This window comes from Triturus cristatus, chromosome 4_1 (assembly GCF_964204655.1).
Source record: "Triturus cristatus chromosome 4_1, aTriCri1.1, whole genome shotgun sequence".
Classification (NCBI taxonomy): Eukaryota; Metazoa; Chordata; class Amphibia; order Caudata; family Salamandridae; genus Triturus; species Triturus cristatus.
Genome location: NC_140585.1, coordinates 101,151,342 through 101,179,127, shown reverse-complemented (window position 1 = coordinate 101,179,127; position 27,786 = coordinate 101,151,342). Strand labels below are relative to the sequence as shown.

General features: G+C 48.3%; 1 protein-coding gene across 5 annotated transcripts in view; it reads left to right on the top strand.

Moving 5' to 3' along the window:
* The window catches only part of LOC146839649 (serine protease FAM111A-like), a 243,946-nt gene that overhangs the window by 165,804 nt on the left and 50,356 nt on the right, over positions 1 to 27,786 (top strand). For 3 of the 5 annotated variants that reach the window (XM_085651740.1, XM_085651741.1, XM_085651739.1), the window contains one exon: positions 4,707 to 4,820. The exons of the other annotated variants lie outside the window; for them this stretch is intronic. In XM_085651740.1, the coding sequence (XP_085507866.1) occupies positions 4,707 to 4,820 (114 nt within the window). The remainder of the gene's footprint in view (positions 1 to 4,706; positions 4,821 to 27,786) is intronic. 5 annotated transcript variants of the gene reach the window in all.

Genomic DNA, 27,786 nt, shown 5'->3' with positions numbered 1-27,786 from the left:
GAAAGTCACCAATGATGAAAAACCTGAGCAAACTGGTGAGAACCAACCAGCAGCTCCCTTGGTGATGCTTACTTGAGGTACTGCTTGACCTCTCACACCTTTGTTTACCTTGATTATTTCAACAAAGAGTGTTTGTTCCTTGGTAGTTTGACAAACAGCGAGATTTGTACACCCAGATCCGAATGTGATTAGCATTTTTGAGAAGCCAGCCTTTGAGCAGGGATATTAATATACTGCTCTTGGATTCATCGGAACGTGGCGGGTGCTTATGGGCAATCAGGTCTTTTATATATTGTGCCCATACAGGGAGTACCCTTAACCTGACGCACATTACCTGGATGCCCAGGCTGGACTCCAGAGGTTCTGCTTAAATAAGTGCACTAGGAATCATTTCACCTGGACCCATGGTAGGCTAGGGCCCCATAACCAATAGAAACCCAAGCCCTAAACCCTAGAGCCAATAGAAACCATAATTTTAAAACTAAATGAGACTCTAGCCATAAGACCTCATACAATGCCAGAGTACCTACTGCTTTTTGGAATGCTTACTCTGCTGCAAAGTGAAAGCATGTACCCTTTATAATATAAGAAGTTCAGGTGCACGGAATCTGCAAGTGCTTGCTCAGGTAAAGCAGGTGATGGAGGAAGCTGGAATAGACTTCTGTTCCTTATCTGCCTGCAGAGTCTCAGCCTACTTTTGCATATTGGCGTAGATCTCAGACTGGTTGCAACACCTTCCACACCATCTCCTTCCGTGTGGCGGTGATTATGAGTTTGGAGAAAATTACCAGCATTTCACAGGATTGTTAGTTAGAAGGTAACTCCAAGCACAGGACAGACGTGTGAATGTGCTCAGTGTATGTGTACGTAGAAATGGCTTTGCACCTTCATGCATGCCTAGTCTTGACCTTGCAATCAGCTTGTGGCTAAGGTATGTTTGAAATGATTATCTTTATTGACTGAAAATAATGGCCAGAGGCTATAAGGGTCATTGATAATCCTAAGTAGGTGTTATTGTAGACCCATACTTTCTGAAAAATATGCAGATATGTCTGATGTTGACTTTTCTACACCTGTATTGCAGAGGCGTAGCTAGAGCTTGTGGCGCCCGGGCTATGCCTCAAATTGCTACCCCTGGAGAGGGTATAAGGGGGGGGGGTGCTGGGGAAAAAGGACTGAGAGACACGTAGTATCGCTGCTAATAGTTACCTCGATCATGCAAGTTACATGCACATACATGACACGGTCCGAGGCTACACAGTTGAATACACCAGTGACCGGCAGTACAAAGGAGAATACACAGACTTACACCCTGCAGGATTTCCAGAAGGGCCTAAAAACATGTTTATTCGATTAACGTCCCTCATAAGCAGCATCGCCCCCACCCCCCAGCGCCTAGATACCCTCACAGGTGATAAGTAGCACTATGCAAATACTGTTTGTTTGATTGATTGACACCCGATTCCCACACATCGTTTGTGCGCTATATCAGTTTTATCTGTAAAACAGTATGTCTTTGCAAGTTAAGTGACCCCTTCAATGGAGATTGTGCTGTCTATAAATGACAGTGCGTGAACACACCATGCTTTAATGATATATGTGCAACATTGTGAGTTCATTGATGGCAGCGACGCCACTCTGAAAATTGTCGAGCACCACTGGGTGCTCTCAATCCTGTTTCTCTTGGTTCTTACCTTCTCTGACTCAAGGAAATTCTAGTCCCCCTCCCATATGAATGTGTCACAAGCCCTCTGGACATTATTAAGGCAGGTATTGCCCTGATAATGTGGTAACCACATATTTTACTCATTCGCATTTATAAATGTGTGTGTGTTTTTAGTGTCTCACCAGAGTGGCCAAAAAAGGAAGCCTGCTGTGGTAGGCCCTTTATAGTTTTCAGAGCTCGATACAGTCTCTGACAATTCTATGTTTATTTGTAAATTGCTGGCCTCTGTGCTAAGGCTCGGTGTTAAGCAGTCTGGATTCCTCCTTGCACAATTTTTGGCGTGCGCAGGCCTCTTTTGCGTTTCCTTTTTAAACTGTTTCTTATCCTCCTGTCATTTATAAGACATGATTCGTTGGCACAACATTAATGAGCACCATTTAGCTTTATCTCCTTGATATAACCTTTTACTAGAGTTTAGTAAAATTATTGTGACACATCGGTCCCTGGGGTTGCAGTAAATTTCATGGAACCTGACAGGAAAGCTGCTCGTGATACCTAGTTTGTCTGTCAGATTCGCCAAATTAGTGCCAGACTGACACACTCTAGTCTAGCCAGTCGAAAAATCACTGAATAAAGAGACAAGCAAATATTTGCGCCAAACGGAAATTTGGAAGCAAAAGTGGGTATTTCTCAACGCAGGCACTAGGGTCATAAAAACAGACAGCACAGTCCACAGGCACGCATAGGCTCTGAGTGGCAGCACGTCCCGTGTTATTAGTGGTCGTGGTCGTGTTTTTTTTAAACACGCAAGCGCGTCCCATGACGCATTGCAGTGGCACAGAGAAAGAGTGTTGTGCCCTGTAAGCCACCGCGCTGCTTTTCCTCACACCCATTCCCAGCGTCTGGCTGCTTTTAAAACTGCGATGTAGCAGCAACATTCCTGCCCTGAACCATTTGATCTAAGCGTTGAAAGGCATCTGCCTGCCTCCACTTACCTGCCTCTGTTCCCTTTTGCAATAGAGTGGTGGGAAGCGTGGATAGGTAACCATGCTGTACATTTAAACAGCTCTCTCACAGGTCCGGGAGACACATGTTTCCAATCTTGAGCCATGTTTACAGCAGTGACAGCCAGGCCTGGCTCCCACACACTGTCACAGCGCCTGCAATGAACTGTAAGGAAATTGATGTCGCTGTGCCGTGATATCTGCAGCAACACCGAGCAAGTGACTTTATCATACCATATTTCACCCGTATGCTACTACATTAAACTGTCATTTTGGGAAACTATGGCAAAGGCAAAGATAACATGGTGAGTGTCACCACAAACGTAGAAGAGTGACTAGAAATGAGCATTATGAGGGCGGGAAGTGTTCAGCTGCACAGTTACACAATTGTTTTACTGTACGATCAGTTTGCAAGGTTGCTAGGTGAGTGCCCTTCGATTTCAGCTGCTTCAACATCTTACAGTTTTTCGTTGCATATATATATATATATATATTTATATATGCTTTCACATGTTTTCCCCAGATACGAGGCCGCACTCCATTACAGGTAGGTAACAAACCTTTATTTTCAGAGGCAGGCAGTTTCTCATTCCGTCTGATTGTTCCCCGGCCTGACGCGTTTTAGGGAATCCTTTCCCTTTCTTCAGAGGCCAATTTTGAGCAACTTCAAAGTTATGTGCAACTGCACTGTCCCATGCACAGAATTTAAACAGTGTTTGCCTTCGGTGTGCCGCTTCCGGTGTGCCTGTTAATTAATCCCCTTTCGAGGTGCATGCTGGAACCTGCAGTCAATCCGTGCACTAATTATACCCTCCAGTGGGTTAACCCTCCAATGGGTTAAGTGCTCATATTATCTTTCAGGGGCCAATCCTTACAGCTCTTCAGTGAGCCCCTGAATGAGACTCTGCCTGTCTATCACTGAAGAGCTGTAAGGATTGGCCCCTGAAAGATAATATGAGCACTGCTGCACACATGTACGCCTATGAAGGGGGAGGGCTCGTCGGCTGGATGATACCTTAGCTGAGAGAGCTCATTGGAGTCTTCCCCCTCTCACCTTTGTGACCTTTGTGACCCGGTCGCGCACTCACCACACCCCAGCACCACCACTATGTTAGGTGGTGGTGCGTGCAGCGTGGATGCGCTGCAGACAGCAGTTGCAAGCAGGTGAGCTTGCTTGCACTTCAAACGGGGCCGTGCGTGCGGCACTGGTGGCCCATTGCGGTGGCCCTTATAATTTATGTGGGGACTGGGGACACTGACTGACACCACTGTAAAGTGTCAGACAGTGAGTGTCCCCAAATAAATTATAAAGGCAGCCGCAACGAGCCACCAGTGCCGTGCTACCGCCACCCCCAAAATAGTGCTGCCTGGGGCAGTCTGCCCCACCCCCCCTAGCTACGCCACTGCTGTATTGTAGTCCAGGAATGTTAAAATTGTAGAGTAGTGATAGATGAGGCTTTCAGACCGTCATGACAAGGAACTACATCTTTGATTTATACACTGAAGTTCAAGGGACTTACGGTTTTGGGGCAACTCATACACCTGGCCACACCTAGGTAGATTGCACCATGCATTGGAGGCTGTGGATAAGACCTGCCTGAGGAAAGCTGGGATTATGGAGTGGGTTGGACTCCAGTGGGCTGGAACAGGTTTAGCCAAGACCCCTGACTAAGGATTGTGCTCAAATCTCTCCTGGCAGCTCTGACTGTATACAGTGTTGGTCTTGGATGAAGAAGCAACACTACAAACATGAGGAATAGGACTACACTTCCTATTGAGTAAACAAGGAGTATACTCATTGTCTACTGTGTCCTGCCCTGTTGACAGAATGGCACGCGAAATCGAGAGCAGGTCGTAAATTCATTAGATTAACTTCAGACTCGGTCAACATACCGTTTACTAACCAGGCTTCAGCTGGATCACATTGTACCAAAAAATTCTAAACATAGAGACCCAATCCAGCAGTAACGTGGTTACTCATGAGAAGAGTTAGATGTTAGGTTCTGTAAAATCTCAAATCCTATTGGTCTCCACAGGGATCAAGGAAACACTCTGACCAGACTGCTGATGCCTCAGGTGATGGAAGCCAGGGAGAAGGCGCTAGTTTGACAGAATCACAATCGGAAGATCGACCAGTGACAAGACCAAAGGTGAGCATTTGGCTGCAGGAGCTTCATGGCATGTTTCAAGCTATAAATACCACAACACAGAGAAATACTGACCTCCGGTCCGCTCGAGTGTACAAATATTGGGTTGCAAACAAAGTTAATCTGCTCATGTGATGGAGGAGCCCTGTGTACTTAAGTACACACCTGGGTATCAACAGAAATAAAAGGAAAGAGTTACTTTGGAATAGATAGTCTACAATTTGAATGTTATGATATCAATCAGTCTCATGTCAAATAACCACATTTGAATATGCATTTTTATTTTGCATTAAAATGTAAAAACATATAGAAAAAGGAACATTATATGAACATGGATTAAACATCTTAGTAATATTTAATAGACTAAAAATGCACTGATAACAATGAAGGGGGAAAAATCAATAACAAACCAATAGTTCACCCACCTAAGAAACACTATAGCCATGATTCTGAGTTCAGCAGAGAAGCCTTTTTTCTCCAATAAAATGTAAGTGGGCCATTACTCCCATGCTCAGATGTACCATGTGCAGGAACAGCAGGACACATTTTACAAGCAAAAGTATCCGAATAGTAACACCGCTTTTTGGGAGTGGTCTGCTTAGCAGCTTTCATCCGTTTTCTTTCCCCTTTCCGACTCTCAGACGTGGCACAGTCAGTGGCTGGTAATATGTGGACAGTGTAGGGGAGATTGAGACATTGCTTGTTTGGGGAATGAAGGCTTATGAAGAGGTGAGATACAATTAGATTTCTCATTTGTTGTAGGAGATGTGTGGTGTGAGTAGAGGAAGAGGTTAGGAAAGTTAGAAAAGACAATTGTGAGTTCAGACATGTTAGGATAGGTAATAAAGATGTGTTGGAGTGTTGTAGTATATGGATGTTGCCTTGGGAGCAATATTGGGAGGAGAAGAGGTTAGGAAAGGATAGAAGGAAGTAGTAGACATAGGTGGGTGGAGGATGGACATGCGAAATAGGAGGAAGGGGCAGTTGAATTAGTTGTGGTACTAAAGTGTAGCTGAGTAGAAAGTGAGTGGGGTGGGATAGCGGGATCATAGTCATTAGTTGGGATAGGAGTGTGATAAGAGAATAACGATGAAGTGTCGTAGAGTATGTAGGAGAGATGGGTAGAGTTGTAGGATAGGAGTCTGTGAATATGGATGCATGTCTATTTAAATACGTCAGAAATGCAATCAGGATAAAATTCTTGTGGTATGGTGGTGAGTCTGTGTAGTGGGTATGTAGTAGAAAATAATCATGGAATTTCCACAACGAGTCTTATCTTGCCTTATTCTTAGTATAGCTATTGTGAGTGGCAAGTGTACCTGTTTACTTCTTCTGGGTGGGAATTGGGCAGGGTTTCTGGTCCTCTGCCCTCTCCGGGCCATAACTGGCAGTACACGTAACCTGAAGCCCTTTACCTGGATGCCAGGCTGGCCTCCAGAGGTTCCGCTTACATAAGTGCACTAGGAATCATTTGACCTGGACCCATGGGAGGCTTGGGCCCTATAGCCAATAGAAACCCAAGCCCTAAACCCTAGAGCCAATAGAAACCATAGCTTTAAAAGAGACTCTAGCCATAAGACCTGACACTATGCTAGAGTACCTACTGCTTTCTAGAATGCGTACTCTGCTGCCAAGTGGAAGCATGTACCCTTTATAATATAAGAAGTTCAGGTGCACGGAATCTGCAAGTGCTTGCTCAAGTAAAGCAGGTGATGGGAGAAGCTGTGGGCTGGAATGGACTTCTGTGCCTTATCTGCCTGCAGAGACTCAATGGACTTGTGTATACATGGGTAGATCTCATTCTGGTTGCAATGGTGCAGATCGGAGCTTCCGAATCCCCTCTACTTCCACGGACGGAGTGATCTCACAGTCACACACGCACACACACATCACACGCTGGTGGGGCCCATTACACCAACATTCATCCTACCACTCTTATCCGTGCCATGTATAAGGGGAAACACTTTCTGATACCTAACCAATCTGCATGTACTTTGAGGTCAATGCGACCAACTAGTTGCTTATAAATCTAGCGAAAACATTTCACACAATATGCAAATAAATTCAATAATCATGACAAATAATAACCACCCGACACAGAGATTCAAACAGAATGTTCGTTTATCTAAAGTTGTAGGAAAAGCCAATTAAATGCAAATTAATTTCTCTCATATTTACCTATTCTGTCTAAATGTCAGATCCTAAGTCAGAACCGGTCCTCAGTAGAAGAAACAGAGTGTTTTGCCGTCATGTAGAGTCTCCGTCCTCTCCGTCAGCATAGGGACCTCGGATCATCAGTTCGGGAAGAAGTCGCGCTAGACCTCTCTAGTCTACTAATATTTATACTAAATTTACATTCTGTAATGTTACATTTTAATATTCAGAACGGATGAAATGGCGGAAATAATGTCATCTTGGTACGGTTGCGATACAGTGCAAGATTTTCTCACACTTAGATTGTCCCAAATAATGAATAGAAAAATTGAATGTCCATGACTAATTCGATACTTCTACGGATGTCTTTTTAAGATAATTTGTATCCCAGTGGTGGGATTATCAGTTCATAAGTTCAGCATTCGTATTCGATACAAATTTCATGTTCAGGGGCTCTTGGCATCCTTCCTGGATTTGTCGTCATGATCATGGCTTTTCAGTTTTGTCGAGTGGGCAAGGTCACAGACAGCGCGAAGCTTCCTTGCAAAAATTTCCATCAACTCGAATGCAGGCTGCGGGTGGTAGCCATCTTTTGGTAGGCCACAATGGCCAACTTAAATGAAATAAGACATAAAACAGAATTACTGCACGGAAATGATTATACAGTGTTATTCCCCTGCTAATGCCCTTATGTGTATGTATTTATCTAGCCATTTGCGACATCAAAAGCCATTAATGCATATTAATTATAAGCGCAAACACAATAACATTACATAAGCAACCTCGATTTCTGTCAGTTTGCTCACCAACTTAGTTCACTTATTATTGTAGCCATGCAATAGCATTCCCACGTGTAATTCTCTTGTTAATAAGGTTGGTTAGGCAAGACTTTAACATCTCTTTAGTAATTAATGATTAATCAGTAGTACTTTTAATTATAACATGCGAAAATGAAACAGGTATTCAGTTTTAAAGAAAAAAACCCTGCTCCATCAGCAACACCTTCCACACCATCTCCTTCCGTGTGGTGGTGATTATGAGTTTAGAGAAAATTATCAGCATTTCACAGGATTGTTAGTGAGAAGGTTACTACAAGCTCAGGACAGACGTGTGAAGGTGCTCAGTGTATGTGTACGTAGAAATGTCTTTGCACATTTATGCATGCCGTCATCTTGCAGTCATCTTCTGGCTAATGTATTTTTGAAATGATTATCTTTATTGACAGAAATAATGGCCAGTGGCTATTTGGGTCATTAATAATCCTATGTAGGTGTTGTTATAGACTCATCAATCAATCAATCAATCATAGTATTTGTAAAGCACGCTACTCACCCGTGAGGGTCTCAAGGCGCTGAGAGGGGGGGGAGTTTCGCTACTGCTCGAAGAGCCAGGTCTTGAGGAGTCTTCTGAAGGCGAGTAGGTCTTTGGTCTGCCGTAGGTGGGTAGGTAGGGTGTTCCAGGTCTTGGCGGCGAGGTAGGAGAAGGATCTGCCACCGGAGGTTGTTCGTTGGATGCGGGGGACGGCGGCAAGGGCGAGGGTGGCGGAGCGGAGCTGGTGGGTGGGGGTGTGGAAGCTGAGTCTGCTGTTCAGGTAGGCTGGTCCGGTGTCGTGGAGTGCTTTGTGTGCGTGGGTGAGGAGTTTGAAGGTGATCCTCTTGTCGATGGGGAGCCAGTGTAGGTTTGTCAGGTGGGGGGTGATGTGGCTGTGGCGGGGGACGTTGACGATCAGTCGGGCGGAGGCATTTTGGATGTGCTGTAGTCGTCTTAGGTGTTTGGCTGGGATTCCGGCGTAGAGTGCGTTGCCGTAGTCCAGCCTGCTGCTGATGAGGGCCTGTGACACGGTTCTTCTTGTTTCGGTCGGGATCCACTTGTAGATCCTGCAAAGCGTGCGGAGGGTGTTGTAGCAGGAGGAGGAGGTCGGCGATGGAGTCGCTGAACTGGGCCCGGGGTCCGGGGGGTCTGTAGACGAGCGTTCCTCTGAGGGTGGTGTTGGGGTCGGTGTGGATCCGGAAGTGCAGGTGTTCGGCGGTGTTGAGGGTGTCGTCTGCGTGGGTGGTGACCTTGTGGGTGGACTTGTGGACGATGGCAATTCCTCCTCCGATGCCGTTGGCGCGGTCCCTGCGGATGATCTTGTAGCCGTCTGGGATGGCAATGGCGATGTCTGGTGCAGAGGAGTCGTTCCACCACGTCTCGGTCAGGAAGGCTACGTCCGGGGCAGTGGCGCGAGCAGGTCCCAGATCTCGATGGCGTGTCTGCGTGCGGAGCGGATATTGAGGAGTATGCAGCGGAGGTGGTTGGGTCTGGTCCTTGATGGTTTGGTGGTTCTGTCGCTGGTGAAGCTGCAGCTGCGGCAGGAAAGGATCCGTGGGTGCGTTTCGAGGCGGCCTGGTTGCAGCGTTGGTCTCGGCCGGTGTTGAGAGCGTGGAGGGAGTCGGCGTCGTAGCTGAGGCTGGGTATGGTGCGGTGGGGTGCGCGGGGTCCAGGGGTTCTGGCGCGGGGCGCGGTCCAGGCACGGACGGGCAGATTGGCAGATATGTCTGATGTTGTCTTTTCTACACCTGTATTCTAGTCCAAGAATGGTAAAGTTTGAGAGTAGTGATAGATGAGGCTTTCAGGTGGTGTCATGACAAGGACCTAGATTTTATGATATATACACTGGAGTTCAAGTGACCGTTGTGGTTTTGGGGCAACTTATAAACATGGCCACGCCTAGGTAGATTGCCCTATGCATTGGAGGCTGTGGACAACAACTGCCTGAGTAAACCACCAATGAAGTAAAACATAGAAGAGAAAGCGGCTGAACAGGAGTCTGTCAAGAAACACAAACACCCTGGGCCATTTCTGCAGGGAGGCCTCAAAGTGTCCTGCTTTTCCAAACGACTATCAGCTATGCCTTTTCGGCAGCCATCGGCTACATTTCTGCTAACTAGATACCAGCTGCAAAGTTTTTTTAAAGCCTGGGCATAGTGGGCAATCGCCCAGGGCACCCACCTTCAAAGAGGCCAAGGAAAAGTGAACTGTCTCTTCATCTCATGTCTTTACATGTTTTTCTCTATCTCAACCTTTAACTTATTATTTAATATTGTTTGGTATCATGCAGCTTGAATTAGCAGAAAATGGGTGACAAAAATACTATGGTGTTACGAATAGGAGCCCTGAGCTATGTTTTAGCTGGGGTACCTAAAGACCTTAAGATAACATTGAACATTTGGATCCACAGCACTTCATCCTCTTCTGATGGCGTTCCATTCCAGAGTCCTCAGACCTTCATTCGGAATTTGCCTAGATGCACAACCACACTGCCACTGCTACCTTCCACGAGCTCTGCAATCTGTAGCTGGGACTACTTCTCTTAACCACAGGGGCCTCCAGTCATTCAGTAATGCTGGAAATCTGTGTACCCTGAGCAGAGCACAGCAGAGCTGGATTATGGTGTCTCTGTAGTCTTCAGGCAAGGAATTGTTACGTTATGCTATGATTATTTGTATAGCGCGCTTGTCAGTCGTAAGGGTACCCAGGCATTTTAGCAAGTCGGTAGATGGCTGGAGCCTGGAGTGTATTAAAGAGCCAGGTTTTCAGCTTCCTGCAGAACTGAAGAAGACAGGAGGAGGCCCTGATTTGGTGTGGGAGGTCGTTCCATTCTTTGTGGGGAGAGATAGGAGACGGCACGGCCTCCAGCTGTGGCTTTGCAGAAGTGGGGTATGCTTGCCGGTGAGAGTCCGGTTGAAAGGACGTGTGTAACAGTGAATGCAGCTGGTAAGGTATGCAGGGCTGGTTTTGTATAGTGCTTTGTATGTGTGTGCCAGCAGTTTAAATTGGGTGCGGTTGTGGGTTGGAAGCCAGTGTAGTTCCCTGAGGTGTGGTATGATGTGGGTATGGCGAGGGAGGTTGTGTGCGCGTGTCGCTGCGGTCCCTCGAATGGCCTGGAGCCGATTCAGTAGCTTCTTGGTGATTCCTGCATTTTGCATTTTGCCTTAATCCAGTTTACTGATGATCAAGGCCTGACTGACTGTTTTCTTGGTGTTCTCAGGCAGCCATTTGAAGATGCTTCTTAGCATCTTGAGGATGTGGAATCAGGGGGAAGTCACTGCGTGTACTTTGGCTTATTTCGAGCTTGTCTTCTATAATGATTCCCAGATTTCTTGCTTTGGTGGAGTCCCAAGGGTATGTTTTCTTTCTGAAGATCACTACTTCCGCTTTGTCCGTGTTGAGCTTAAGGCAGTTTGTTTTCATCTATCTGGTTACATTGGTCGTGCATGTGGAGAAGTTGGTTTTTGTGGTGGGGTTTTATTTGATCAGGAGAGTATCATCTAGGTCTCGTCTGCATTGGAGAGCATGCATATGGTGTATGATCTGATGAGTTCAGCCAGTGGGGTCATGTAGATATTTGACCAGGTAGGGTAGAAAGGAGATAGGGTGGTAGTTTGCTAGTTGCTCGTAGTCTGCAGAGGGTTTTTTGAGCAGTGTGTTGACAATTGCATATTTCCAGAGATCTGAGAACATGATGTAGATGAGGTCTCCCATGTTGTAGATGTGGTGGGTGCAGGGGTCAGAGGGTGCCCGGAGTAGACTGCTCTCATGATGCTGGCTGTTTCTTGCATGGCAAATGTTTGCCAGGCCATCTGGGTTTTGCTGTGGGTGGAGGCTATGGTGTAGGGGTTTGGTTGACAGTCGAAGTAGTTGTGTATGATTTTGATTTTGTCGTTGAAGAAATCTGAGAGGTTGTCACATATTTCCTGCTAGGGGATAAGGCAGTTGGTGTTGGGGGTTGGAGAGATGAAGTCTTTTATCATGGTAAAGATTTCTACTCTTCTGTTTGAGCTGTTGCCTATGCACTCAGCTGGGTCCTTCTTCTTTGTTTCTTTGATTAGTTGGTAGTTGGCTTGTTGAGATTGGAATCACTGCCTCAAAGGAACTCCCAACATTCTTCCCTAGCTGTCCAGCATCATCACCAAATGAAAGAGCAGCTGGTTCGATCTGCTGCTCCAAAACAGTCTTGCCTGTACTTCGGGAACTCTTGACAGTGTATTCTGGCACAGGCAGTTGCTTTTGCACTTCCATAAATGAATATCTCCTGAAAGCTGGGATTATGGAGTGGGTTGGACTCCAGTGGGTTGGAACAGGCTTAGCCAAGACCCCTGACTAAGGATTGTGCTCAAATCTCTCCTGGCAGCTCTGACTGTATACAGTGTTGGTCTTGGATGAAAAAGCAGTAATACAGACATGAGGCATAGGAGTAGACTTCCTATCAAGTAAACAAGGAGTATACTCGTTATCTATTGTGTCCTGCCCTAGTGATAGAATGACAGGAAAAATTGGGAGCAGGTCGTAAATTCATTACAGCAACTTCAGACTCTTTTTTTTTTTTTTGGTGTGTCCTCATTCTGCCAACTTTCTTGTAGTTTGTACTCTAATCCCTCTAGGTCTTACGAGGGGAGACCAAACAAGAGACTCGAGGAGGAAAAGAAAGAGTAGCGTCCCGCAAGGATACTGCTGTTTCCACTTCCATCTCCTTTACGTACTGGGACCACCGGCGGGTAGGAGATACCATGGCCGACAGCATGATTGGCTTAATGATTTGACTCACTTGCCTTCTCTCTCCACTTTACCAATCAGGCCCAGATCTTATCTTTACTTCTTGGGTCGCAAGCCATATCAGACGCACCTGTGTATATGATGTTTCTACGACACTCAGTGAAGGATGGGGGGGCTTTCAGATTTCCATAGCCTGCAGATCTCACGCCTTGATAACAAAATTGCATAGAACAAAAACTTTGAGCTAACCACATTAATCTGTACTTCTTCCTCCGGGTTTTGCCCAAAGAAAATAAGGTGAGGGCTCACTTTAATCTGTTTCCCAATAATTTCTCCTATAAAGTCACAGACCGAGTTCCAGTATGATACTATTTTTGGGATTAACATAAACAAGTGTACATCATCTGCTGCTATGAGCATACATCTGGGGCAGTTATAAGTATTGCCAGTAACCTTGGACAGCTTAGCTGGTGACCAATGAACTCTATAGGTGGTGAATAGGTGGTTACGTTTAAGTGATGCAGGTTTTACTACTTTTCGTAACATGCCATATGAATCGTACCACATTTGCTTCAGATCTTTATCACTAAACTCTTTACCCCATAGATTTAGGATTTCAGTTTCAATCTTTACATGTATCTCCAGGAAGGCCCAATACCAGAAAGAAATTTCCTTTTTCCACTGATCTGTTCTCATCACCTGATCGAATTTTGACTCCTCCTCCTCTTGTGCCCAATCTTGTGTCTTCCACCAGCAGGGATTCTGCACATACACAGAACTATGCACAGGAAACCAGGTATGTTGTGGTGTACCAAAAAACACACTTCAGTACCCAGAACCCGTATCCGGCTAGCTATAGTATCTCATTCGTTCCCCATACTACAGCCGAGCTACCAATGATTAGCTATCCTAGAACAATGCAACTCGGGTCCTCTCAGAATTCGTCCAACGAACAAGACACTCTTTCGCTTAGACATTCATACCTGTTCACAATGTGTGTAACCAGAGACAGTTTAAAATGTTTATTTCAACTAACGAGCTCTGTAATGCAGTACACTTGCTAAAGTGAGCAAAATAATGCATGGAAATATGATCAGCATAGCTACAATTCCATATAGTACAAATGTTGAAAGCATATTATAATGACAGTGGATTAAGATATATAGTGCTTACCACCCTCCCCATGCTACAAGCTATGTTTATTATATCTGTGGAAGACCTCTGGGCTTGGACAGCGGAACCCCCTACCTCAAGTCTTAGATGATAGGATTTACATTTCTAGACAAGCAAAGCTCTTCCTCTGGAAAGGTTGTTCTCCAAGTGTGTTTAACCTGCATCCTGTGCAATATTAAAAGCATTTGAAATTCAGTAGCGCAGCTGTGTTCCATGTTATGTTTATATGTGCGTGAGACGGACCAAAGCCGATTAACCAGTGGAGTTGCACAGCAGAATGTAGAAAGGCAGACAGTTCTCATGCGAAGAAGCAAAATAAGTGTTCACGAGAACCAATGCATGTAGTGTCATGTGCAAAAAGCGGCACTATGGAGGTAATGTGAGGAACGAACTCATGCTAACTTAGTAACGTCCGCTGACACCCACAAACCCTCACGACACTTAGTTGGTAGTATTTCAACCTCGTTCACTGTCCTTTGGTACAGTTGTTTAACGCTTCCCAACTCATTAAATTTCAGCCCATTTTAAGATCTGCCCAATAACAGATACCCCCCGATATTAGGGAATAAGTTAATCCCTCAAACATTCCGGGGTACCCGGAGAATCCCAGATCAGAGCACGTGATGAAAAATATGGAATTCCCAATCTTTTCCGCACACACATCCAAGCACTTAATAAGGACTTAAAAATCTTAAGCCTCACCTTTTGAAAAATTCTTTGGGTCTCCATATTTAGGGGCCGATTCCAATTCCGGATGCAAAACGTCCCAACTGACACGGACCCGGACCGGAGACCGACCAACACGGACCGGCGCCATACGATGCAACGGGTGTGAATTACAACCAACACGTACGGAATGCAAGCCGTACGACTGAGCCGTAGGGAAAATAGTGATTCGGCCGGAAAACTGACTCAAGTTGCACCGACCGACACGTACCTGGAATGAACCCGACCGACACGTACACACGGTGTCCGGTCAGCGGAGTACGATGCAATGCGTGTAAACCAAGACCGACTCGCACGGAGCCCAAGCCGCATGACCAACACACACAGAAAACCGGGAGCCCAAGCAATAGAGATCCCCGCGACCGACGCGTATGAAACACAGAAGAAAGTCAGCGTGAACGAGGTGGAGAAGCCAGCATGAGCCAACATCAGCATCCGTCTCGGTCAGAAGAACGTCTCCTTCATGCCTAGAAAACCCAAAGGAAAAAAAGCAAAAAAAGGACCAAACAAGCAATGACAAAGCAAATAAATATTTTTTTAAAAAACCTGGGACAAAGACACACCCACAACTCCACCTATATAAAGGACATCAATTACTACCATGATCCTTTGCAAATAGGAGACAACAGCCAGCAGCAAACACCATCACACAGCAACCACAGACTCTCACAACTCATCCATCACACAACTCACACACCATTAGCACCTCACCAAAAGCACACACACATACGGCTAGCAAAACCAACTCACCCACCCTCACTTGCACCCTCACACACACATCACTCACCACCACCACCCATCACCATGCCCCCAAAGAAGAATCCAAAGTTCACAGATAGTGAGTTAGAAGTGCTGGTAGATGAGATCATCAGAGTAGAGCCACATTTGTTTGTTATATTGGTCCAAAGGACCCCCATGTCACAGAAAACAAAGATGTGGATGAGGATTGTGGACAAGGTGAACGCACAAGCACCTACAAGGCGCACAAAGGACAATATCCAGAACAGGTGGTATGACGTGCGCAGGAGGGTCAAAAAGCTCATTGAGAAAGATCACGCCTTGAGTCAGTGCACTGGCAGTGGCCCTCCTGCCAAACCAATCTACTGAAGGACCTGGGAGGAGAAGGTGCGGGACATCCTACCACCAGAGAGCGTCCATAGTCTAGCAGACATACCAGAGCCTGGTGAGTACACAACCAACATACTCAATATTGTGTGACAAGGGGAGAGTGAAACCATGCACCGTTAGCAAAGCCACAGTAAACAATAGATAATCATCCCAAGATGTGTATGCTAGTCAGACAAACACAATACCTGCTATCTCATAGTGTCTTGGAACTGTATCATGACCAACAAATAGAGCAAGGCAGTGGCACAAAGCCAAATAAACACTGTTAGACAGTTTGCCAACACAAACACACTGCCTCACAGTGCAGCTGACTGACAGGAAGGAATAGTGGGTATGTAGGTGAAGTGAGTGTATCCAAAAGCATGATGGGGTTTGTAGTCACAGATAATGCTCCACCTCCAAATTGGCCTATCAAGACCTCTCTGAAACATGCCCAGATCACAGGGAGTGGAAAATGACTGACAAGATGTCTGACAATGGGTCCTGCTGTGGGGAGCACAAGGCCCTGGTAGGGGTTGTGCGCAAATCAGAAGCAGGACACCACTGACTGACATCCTGAAAGACAACTTTCACGCCCTCCAATGGAATAAGGTTTCATGGTGGGATGTGGGGCCGGGTGGGAAGGAGGAATGACAGCTCTGACCATACTTATCAGCATGTAGAGACACACACACCCCCCTCAACACAAACTCCACACAACTCACCGGGTAGAATGCATTGACCCACACCTCAGTGAAATATCAGCAAAAGATACACCGTACTGGGTGCTGCTGTGTGAAGCACAGGGGCTCTCTTTGGACTTGTAGCCAAACAAGCACCAGGATTTCACAGTCAGCCATCTTGCCATTCCTGTCACACCCCCTCACAGGGAAGCAGAGTCAAGAGAAAGGAAGAATGGGCATGCTGGGAAGGGGGTGTAGCCAAGAGCATGATGGAAGTTGCAGTCACAGACAATCCCCAGCCACCCACATGGCCCAGCAAGCTCACACTGAACCATGCTCGCTTCACAGGGAGTGGGAAGGGACTGACAGGATGTCTGACACTGGGCTCTGTTGTGGGGAGCACAAGGCCATGCTGGGAACTGGGAACCAACAAACACCAGGACTTCACAGTCAGCCATCTTGCCATTGCTGTCACATCCCCTCACAGGGAAGCAGAGTCAAGAGGAAGGAAGTATGGGCATGTTGGGAAGGGGGGGTGTAGCCAAGAGCATGATGGAAGTTGCAGTCACAGACAATCCCCAGCCACCCACATGGCCCAGCAAGCTCACACTGAACCATGCTTGCTTCACAGGAAGTGGGAAGGGACTGACAAGATGTCTGACACTAAGCCTGAGAAATGATGTGGCTGACAATCACACATATGCACTGGCCAAACAAAACCCGGTTTCACACACAGCCATTGCAACCATATGTTCCAAATCATTGTCTGGGAATGCAGTGTCCAGGGGTGCCCCCTGGCCGGGCAGGGGAGGTGTGTCTTGCAGATAACAAATGTGGAGAGCCATATATGGTACATTGCACAAAACACACAGGAACTCACATATACATCATTGACAGGGGACATCTGACAGTGAATGGAATGGACACACCAAAATAGCCGACACCATAGCATGTTCGCATTCACACTCTGTGAAGCTGCATTGCACTCCTACATCGTGCTGAAACATAGGCATCCTTCACACAACACACCACTCACTGACATAGACACTGTAGACACAAGGTCAAACCTGGACTGCATTTGAGGAGACATGCTACTCACAGCAGCCAAACTGCAACACACACACCACCTGCCCTCACTGTCATGAGCATTGAAAAGCCAGAGTGCTACCTTGCCCAATCCATGTCACCATGGAGAACATTGACAAGTCAAATCACATATGCATGTACAAAACTCAACACCAGACTCATTAACGATGGTGACATCATCACTTGTATGAGATGAGATGGGAACTAGGAACACTGTTAAAATACACTTCCTCCAAGGAGATCACAGGCATACCAGACTGTGACCATGTCGTACCAATACACCAATGTGGCACACAAAGACTAGCAAGCTCTGCTACCACACATGCCCCAATAGTACAACATATCCCCAGTGGAATAGCACGTATGTCCTTTTTAAAGCTCACATGTGTACAGGGATGACACACCTGTGTCAGCAACGTGATGGCCATTGAGTAGTAATGGTCATGCACAGACAAATCTATCCATGAGCTGGGCATGCACACACTTCGACATGCACATTGAAATGTTTCATTTTGGCTGGGCAATGTGCAACAACAATATCAATCTCTGTCTGTGACAACCCGGAACAAAGCAGTGTACAGGCAGGCATCCGTTCGTACAGTAGAACATGTCATGTTTGTGAACCATTGATGCCTGTAGAAACCTAACTGACATTGTGTGTCTCTTCCAAACACAGTTGGTGCTGGGGACACAGCACCAAATGAAGAGGATTCCCAGTCCCAGACTCTGGTGGACACTGAGCTCTCTGGTTTGAATCTGTCTCTGTCCTCTTCGGATGGCGACAAACAACCTGGCACATCCGGTGTGAGTCATCATGCAGCACCAGCAGCACCACCATCTGCACCCCCTGTACCCACGCCTCCAGCATCTGAAAACAGACAGGGCACCCCCGCCAACATGGACAGACCAAGGCCACAGAACACCGACAGCACAGGGACACAGGACCCCCCTGGAGCTACAGCCAACACCACCAGCAACACCACCCAAGGGGTCCCAGTCTCACCTGTGTGTGCCATACGCAGGTCCTGCCCGTGTGGATAGGGGTGCTAGGAGGGATGGGAGGCAGACGGCGCGCCTTGCAGAAGGATATGGACTGCATGATGACCCCCAACTGGCACGCATCATAGATGCGTACCAGGATAGCACCGGAGGATTTGGCCAGGTAGTGGGGATCCTCAAGGACATACAACAGGAGCAGGCTGCCCACCATGCCCGCATGGAGGCAAAGTGGGATGCACTTACTGCAGTTTATCGGGACATACTCCAATGCCTCCGCCAGATCAGCACAAACATGTCCACACCTCTCAGTGTGGCCACAACATCTCACAAAAAAGACACCAGAGCACACCATACATTAGTTACTCTCATCCCTTGTGCATTGGGCACTATCTCCAACCGTATGTCATACGACAAAAAGTTCCAATATTAATAGAAATCAACGTAGCTGTAGATCAATCAGATTTTTATTTCTTTATAGAGCACAACAGCTGACACGCGTTTCGCCCCACCTGGGCTTCCTCAAGGCTGCAAATTACATATAAAAACATATATTGGAATATATGTATCTTATAGTATTTAAAAACATCATTTTTAGACATCCATTTATTACATTTAAAAATTACTCATTTAGCAGTCTATGCTGCTGTTTCTTGAAACCAGCCACCAATCACCCCACAGTGACATAGATAGAAAAAAGGAGTCTTAAAAAATATTTATGTGTGTATATATATATATATATATATATATATATATATATATATATATATATATATATATATATATATATATATATATATATATATATATATATATATAGGTAATGATGCACCCAATGAAAGAATTAAAAGGCCAACACGTATCTTTCCAAAGATAACACCCTGTGTCTGTTTATGTCAAAACGATGTTAGTTACACTTCCACCTTAACACATAAAGCGAAGAGAAAAAGAAGAAAGACAAACCAATCGTCTCATCTCATCAATGTTATAACTCACATATTGTTTGTCAAATGGGCAAGCAAATAATTCCAACAATTGAATACTCATATGTCCAAATTGCTGCAAAGATATTAATAAAAATATAACTTTCCATTTGTCCCCAATACACACCAAAATCAACAAGTTAATATAATTAGCGAGTCAGGGCACACCAAGGCACCCGCCTCTTACCTAATTTTCGAATTCTTGTTATGTCCTCCGTTAGTGTTACACATAGAGATCACTGTATATTCTATGTCCAGTATCAATCCATTCGTATCCATCAATATCGTGGAGCCATGCTAAGTTCCATCTGCCATAAAAAAGTAATGACACGTGCTATTTTAATCGAAATATTCCCTCTTTGTATCTCACAGCTTAAAATATTATCCTCATCGTTTAAGCCCGAGTAAGAACGTTACTAGTATCGCGTTGAGACTATTAATAAAACCGTTTACTCTCCAAGCTTCACAACTATAGTATTATTCTCAATGTCTAAGACCGAGTAGAAACATTACCAGTATCTCGTTACAACATATTAATAAAACCGTTTACTCTCAAAGCTTCACAGCTACAGTATTATTCTCAATGTCTAAGACCGGGTAAAAGCATTACTAGTATCTCGTTTTAACATACCGCAAAGTTAAACTTCCGTTCTCACAGCGTCTCCGTGTTTCCAATGTCTAGCTTTCACACACCCGTATCTCCCGACTCTATTTTAATTACGTGAACGTCAGAAATAGAGACTAAGAACGGACACTATTATCTAGGTAGCCTCCTTTTGACACTATCATAGCGGCCATCTTTAAATTGGCATAAATAACATTGCCAGTAGATGCAAATATATTTAAAATCTTTGGGGGCGCTAGATGGCGCGCACGCAGTATGGCCGCACTCCTGTGAGGCTCCTACTGCCTGGATGACTAATCTGACATTTATCCTTTTTCCCTGACCGCCTTCCTTGCGCTGATCGAAGATAAATGTGCCTGCTCCCCTCCTGCGGCTCCGATTAAAGTTTGGAGGCTGTACGCCGCGGGAGAACGAAGTTATCTGCGGTGGAGCGACCGGCGCCCTTGGCCTCAGGCTAGTGGAGCGCTCACCCGGACTGCTGTTGTACGCTGGGCCTAGGCGTGCCGTGTGGCGGGTGGGCCCCGGTGACGGAGCCGACGCTGCGGAGCCCGGGTGAGCGTGCCCCGTGGAGGCTGCACCCGTGTGAGGCTTGACGGGGGCTGCCCGACTTGAGGACGCGCCCTGTGCCTGGCAGGATCCTGGCGTGCTCGGCGGCCGTGGAGACCGGAGATCGCTGGGACTGGTGACCGCAGCGGGAGCCCCCCCCCGACTGGCTGTGAGGCTGCCGGGCCCGGCGACGCTGCGTGGGACTGCCCGTGAGGTGGGATTCCCGGACCCCCTCCCCACCCCTCATGCTAGAAGGGGCAGTGGGGCGACGACGGAGGGTTGGCTGCCCCCCCCTTGCGGCGTGGCTGACCGGAGCACACGTCCTTACGGGGCGGCTGCTGGACGCCGAGGACTGCCCTACCAGACGCTGGGGCCTTGCTGGTTGCCGTGCCCCGGGATCTCAGGGCTACTGGCCTGGACTGTTGGCACGCTTACCGGATTGCGGGCGCCTGGGGCCGCGGTACGGGCGCCTGGGCGCGAACTTGGTGGAGAGAGCCCTGGGACCACTTGCAGAGAGGCCCCTGCCGCGCGACTACGAGTGTTGACTCGGGGCCCTTGGCTGACTTGGGGTCCCCTTCCCTCCCGCTTGCGGCACTCCTGGCTGATGTGGGAGGGCGCTGGCTGGCGTGGCCCTGGAGGCGGCGTTGGATTGGGGGGCCCTCGCTCCTGCCCTTTGCATCGGAGAGCTTGCCTGGGCCTTCTTTCCGGCGGGCACCGGCTGCGCCCACGCCGCGCCCTGAGACTCGGCATTCAAGTGCGTCCTGTGGAGGATAGCCCTCTCTCTCTCGCGCCCGGCACTGGCCCCCCGCCGCAGGCCCAGGATGGGTAAACAGGATACCAAGCAGCCGAAACTTACGTTTGCTGCCCAAACGGCTAAGATGGGACTGCGAACTGCGCCGGATGCAGAGGCCCCGCGGGGCTCGGATGTGGACGCGGCCTCTCCACCATCAGACCTCCAACAGATGATGCGGGAGATGAGACAAGGCTTTGCCACCATAGTGGACAAGGTGGACCGCCTCTCGTCACGCATGGATGCGTTTGCGCAGAAGTTAGATGCCCACGAGGACAGCCTGACTGAGGCTGAGCGGCGGATCTCCGATAACGACGACACCGCGGCCTCTCACACCACGCAGCTTTCCAGAATGGACAATGTGCTTAAGATTATAGCGGCCAAGAACGAGGAGTTGGAGGTCCGCAGCCGGCGCAATAATATCCGCGTGGTAGGTGTGCCCGAATCCACCAACACTGGCCGCATGGAGGAGTACGTGGAAAAGATCCTCCTGGCCTCCATCGGCCCTGAGACATTCTCGAAGCAGTTCATTGTTGAAAGGGCGTACCGTTCCCTGGGGCCGCGGCCCCGTCCTGGGGCCCCGCCTAGGCCCATCATCGCCCGGCTCTTAAATTATCGAGACCGCGATGCTGCACTGCGAGCCGCACGCTTGAATCAAAATCTCTCCTGCGAGGGGGTCAACTTCACCGTCTACCCAGATTTTATGCCTATAGTCCAGGAACAGCGGCGCAAATTCGTTGAGATCAAGAAAAAACTCCGTGCCCTCCAAATTGACTACGCGCTTCTATATCCGGCGAAGCTGAGAGTCACTCATCAAGCAAAGCAAAATTTTTTACGAACCCGCAACAAGTGGAGGACTACTTAAAGACCCTTCGAAGGGCTAGAGCGGCGCAGCCAGAAGTGAAGGATGCTGATCTTAGGGACGAACAATAACTGCTTGTCTGCTTTTCTCCGGGGCCTGTCCCCTGCACGCGAGGGGGTGCTCCAGACATTTCTCCTAGTGTTTCTCCATCCGTGCCCCCCTCTGGGACAGTGCTGTGACTGATCGTGACTGCTTGGATCGGTTGCTGGTCGGCGGTTGGTAAAGTATTCCAGGCATCATCCTCTCCCCTTCCCGTGCTGCTGTTCGGGAGCGGGTGGTAGAGGGTGAATCTGTGCGCCCCTGGAGGTCCCCTGGTGGGTGTACCCCTATGTGCGATCGGAATTTGTTGCTCCTGTTGAGCTTTGTGTGGGCTGTGCTGGGGTGGGGTGGGGGAGTATTTTCTGGCAAGTTGGGGCTGCTTCAGTGGGTGGGGGGGCCCTTTTGAGTCCTCGCTGGACCTTTCTGTGGCCCACCCAGGGGTTGGGGTGTTAATGTTTCCAGTATTAGCTGCGACATGCCGGATGACGGCACTGGGGTCACTATTGACCTGGCTTTGGTATGGGGGTGGAGGATGCACTGTGGTACTGGCTAGGCCCCTGGGCTCCCACTCCCGGGTGGGTGCGCGAGTCTCTATTTTCGAATGCCATAGGGGGGATTGTATTAGGCCTTTATATAGGATTGTTATTTCGATTGATGCAGGATACATAGTGGGGTTGTCTTTGGGGCTGGGCGGGGGGACACTGTTGTTTGACACTAATGATGCAATGCTGGGCGAAGCCAACATTACAGAGATGTTACTCGCTAAGTTGACATGGGTTTACGCCATAGGATTAGGTAGAGGCCCCTTAGAGTGCTCTCTAACGCGCGTAAGTATTGGAAATGGATGCTATTGTGCCCAGAACTTTGAGTTTGCTCACAGGAAGCGTGGCCTCTGCGCGGGGAGAGTGGGGTTGCAGACGGGTATGACCAGAGGGAGGAGACTGTGGTTGGTCCCTATACCAGTGCACGCTATTTCTTGTTTGTTTCTGCCCGCCTATGGGAGACAATGATTTGAATATACTCACTTGGAACGTCAGAGGACTGGGGGACCCTAGGAAGCGTAGACAAATCCTTTCTTATCTGGATCGTCATGCTGTACACATAGCGTTTCTTCAGGAGACACACTTCCAGGCACAGGCCACTCCTACTTTTGCCGGCAGATGGGCGCAATATACTGCCTTTTCTTCCTATTCTTCGTACGCTCGTGGGGTTGCCAAACTGGTGAAAAAGGGGACCCCCTTTATTTTGTCGGGCACCAAGAGTGATAGCCAGGGCAGATACTGCCTGATGTGGGGAAGATTAGGACATAGGACAGTCACCCTGGTCTGCTGTTATGGTCCCAATGTGGACGACCCACGCTTCTTTACAGACCTTGGCGCCCTCATAGTGGGCATAGGCGCACAGCGCCTCATATGGGGAGGGGATTTCAACACCACCCTCCATCCTCCAATGGACAGGTCCCACCCAGCCTCACACCACTACACCCAGCCCCGAAAGGCACTGTTAGAGATAATAGTGGAGCATCACTTGATTGACACGTGGAGACACTTACACACTGCAGACCGCGAGGGAACACACTTCACGGCACAGGCGAAATCCTGGGCGCGGCTAGACTACGTCTTCCTGGCCCCACACTTTCATGCGGCGCTGGCTCGAGCACACCACCTCCCGAGAACATTTTCGGATCATGCGCCGGTGCGTGTCAGCTTACGAGCGGCTGACTTGGCCCCCCCGCGGACGGCCTGGCGTCTCCAACCCACGATGCTGCTGGATGCTGTTTTCCAGGAGGAACTTAGGGAAGAATGCTTAGATTTCTTTCAGCGCAATAAGGACTCTGTGAAAGATGTGGAAACTATCTGGGATGCGTTCAAGGTGACGCTGCGGGGTATCTGCATCGCCAAAGGGTCCGGGGTACTGAAGAGTATTACCACACGACTTCGCACCCTAGAAACTGACCTGAAGACGCTTGAGGCGTTGGTGGCGGACAGCCCTGATGATGCGGTTCTGGCTTGTATTCGGGAGAAGCTCTCGGAGTATATGGCCGAAGCCGATAGGGAAACTAAATTTAGAGGCAAACATTGGACCGCCCGCCGGTACAGCGAGGGCGAGAGGCCGGGGAAGGCTCTGGCGGCAACAGTGCGGTTGCTGCGGCCGAATAACACTATCATGGAGGTGGCGGGAGACGCCGGTGCCTTATATGGAGATACCGCAGACATACTAAACGCGTTCGTTATACACTATCGCAACTTATACACTTCGGCCAGGTCGGAGGAACTGCGCTTGCACGAATATCTTGAGGACGTATCACTGGGATGGCTTAGCGACGCGCAAAGAGAATTTCTGAGTTCTCCCTTCGAGTTGGACGAGGTGCGCGAGGCTATTATGCATATGAGCTCGGGCAAAGCCGCTGGACTGGACGGGATACCAATTTAATTTTATAAGACATACATCGAATTTATGGCGCCGGTCTTGCGCGATGTGTATGAAGACGCATTAGAGGTGGGCCACCTTCCCCCCTCGATGCGTGAGGCCCTCCTCACGTCCCTTCTCAAGCCAGGGAAGGCAGCTAATGACTGCGACTCCTACCGACCCCTGTCCTTGCTGAATTGCGATGTGAAAATCCTAGCCAAACTTATAGCCGCTCGCATCAATCTGCTTCTCCCCAACCTGATCTTACCGGATCAGGCGGGGTTTGTGCCTGGTCGGGCTACATCCCATAACTTGCGTACTTTCTTTTCGATTCTGAATTCAGTGCACGACGACCAGCCCATGGCAGCTGTCTTCCTTGACGCCACGAAGGCATTCGACTCCTTAGAGTGGGACTATTTGTTCCAAGTCTTGGCGCGCATGGGGTTTCCGGGCATCTTTATCTCTTGGATCAAGTTGTTATACACTGCTCCTACCGCCAAAGTACTGGTGAACGGTCAGCTTTCTTCTTCTTTCCCCATCACCAGAGGCACCAGGCAGGGGTGTCCTCTGTCGCCCTTGCTATTTGCCCTGGCCATGGAGCCTCTGGCGGCGAAACTGCGGCAACATCACAAAGAGAAGGCGTTGAGATGTTTCCAGAGACAAATATTGATATCTCTATACGCGGATGACATCACTCTCTATATCCGCGACCCAAAGTATAATCTCAACCCGATTCTTCAGGAATTCATCCGCTTTGGTGTGATTTCCGGGGTCCAGATAAATTGGAGCAAGTCGTGTTTGTTCCCCCTCACGGCCTCCACTGGGCGATTCGGGTTGGACTTCCCCCTCGCCTGGTGCGAGGGGGATTTTAAATACTTGGGTATACACATAGAAAAAAATAGGGAGGAGCTCATGCGGGCTAACTATGGTACATCAATTACCCGCATTACGGACTACGTTACTCGCTGGATCACCTTACCTTTGTCCATGGCAGGCAGAGCATCGCTGATTAAAATGATAATACTACCGCAATTGCTTTATCTGTTTTTGAATATCCCATTCCATCCTGGTGCCTTTTTCTTTAAGCAACTCCGCACCGAGCTCATAAGACTAGTTTGGGGCGGTAAATCGCCCCGGCTCAAGTGGGAAATTCTTACCAGGCCGTATGATCAGGGCGGGTTTGGTGTCCCCAATTTTGAGCTGTATTATCGGGCAGCCCAGGCGCATTTCGCATATTTCTGGATACGACAGCCCTGATATATGCCACAGCTCGCAGCTGAGCACTGGCTGGCTCACCCAATCCCCGTGGAGGGCGCATTTTATATCCCAGTGCCGGGAAGAGATAAAACGCCGACAACGGTACTCAGCACAGTGTCAGCATGAAATCACTTCCCTGCCTCCTTGGGGCAAGACTTGTTGTACGCACCGCTTCTGCCCCTTACTTACCACCCGTATGCCCCTGCTGCAGGAGGCGGGGTTCCGGAGGCTGCTTCACGCCATCCATGTCGCGACTTGGGGTGACCTGTATCACAATGGCACATTTCGCTCTATGGAGCACCTATTTGAGGGATGGGACCCCTCTCCGCTTGACGTCTTTCTCTATATCCGGCTTCGGCAGGGGATACGGGCGCTCACGCCCAGTTTTCCACAGGAACCCCCGCAGATGGCACCGTTGCAGCGCATTCTAGCCGACGACGCCCCAACTAAATTGGTTTCCAAAATATATGGGGCGGTACATTCGTTAATGCCAGCGCCGCAGCTTACAGCTAGGGAAAAATGGGACAGGGAGTTGCAGACCCCGTTGACGGACAAACAATGGCGGTTCTGCTTGTCACAGACGGAGCGCATTTCCTCCAGTAGCCGGTTCCGAATCATACATTACAAATACATTCATAGACTATACCACACACCTGTCAGGCTTCATGGCTATGGGCTCCGAGACAACGATCGCTGTGATAGATGCCGGGCCCCTATTGCGGATTTTCTTCACCTGGCCTGGGCCTGCGAGGAAGTGCATAGATACTGGTGTCCGGTGTTTGCAGCACTCTCTAAAATGATCAACACAGATGTAGAGCCCTCACCTCTTCTGGCCCTGCTGGGGTATGTGGAGCCGATACAAGCGTCACATCGCAAATTCATCGCACTCGCTTTCTTGCTGGCTAAGAGGAGAGTTGCGTGTCGCTGGGGCAGGGGCAGGGCCCCGAAATTCAAGGACTGGGTGCGGGATCTTATCTATTGCCAAGAACAGAACTGCACGTTCTCTGAGCTTATGCCGCCAACGTCCCGGCCTAGGGACATCTGGGCTCCGCTGAGATGCTATCTTTTGGCGGGAGAGGCCGAGATGGGCACATAGGTCACTGCATGGAGCCCGTGGGGGCGGGGGGCTCCGGGGGCTTCGGACGGGAGGTGGCCCGGATCCTTGCTGCGGGCCCTCTGGTGGGTGTGCTAGGGGTCGGTTGTGTCTCCACTCGGCTCTGCCGGGCGTAATACCATTGTTGGAAATTCCAAGAGGGGGACCCCCCAGGCGGGGTCGGCGTGATAGCACCTTCTGTGAGTGTCCACCTGTGGGGGCTACTGCTGTGTCTGGTTGGGACTGTTATATTTGCACTGTCTGCCATGTCATCTCTGTATCTCCTCACTGCCTCCTCTGTATTTACGTTGCTGAAATGTGAACCCTTGGTCGCAATTGGTTTACAGCTGTATGTTCACTGTAAAGTTTCAAAATAAAGTTTAAAAAAAAAAAATATTTAAAATCTTTTAATTGAAACAGTCGTACTAAATATACCCAATCCTAACCAAGCCACCTTTCATCAGTACCAGTGTTGTTATGAACCAATGTCGACTCAGTAATTTCCACAAATATATATGTATGTATCACAAGCTAACACAGGTCATGTAACTATAGCAAACATGCACCCAATTCTCTGTTTAGATACGATTGACATTATTGAAATAATGATATATTTTCTGAATTTTTTTGTTGTTGTTGACAAATACGTTCTAATTTTCAGAAACACTTAGTTGTTTTGTTCATTGCAAAACAACATACACTGCACATTCCACAAAAAAATGTTCGCCATCTCTTCCCAACCTCTATATGGGGTATTTTGAATCAATACATCTATGGCGTAAAGGCCCAGTTAACTTGATGAATAACATTTTGTATCTAGGCAGATACATTGATGATATTTTAATGTTCTGGTCTGGTACCAGTGAGGAGGTAGAACAGCTCTTTGTACACATGAATGATAATCC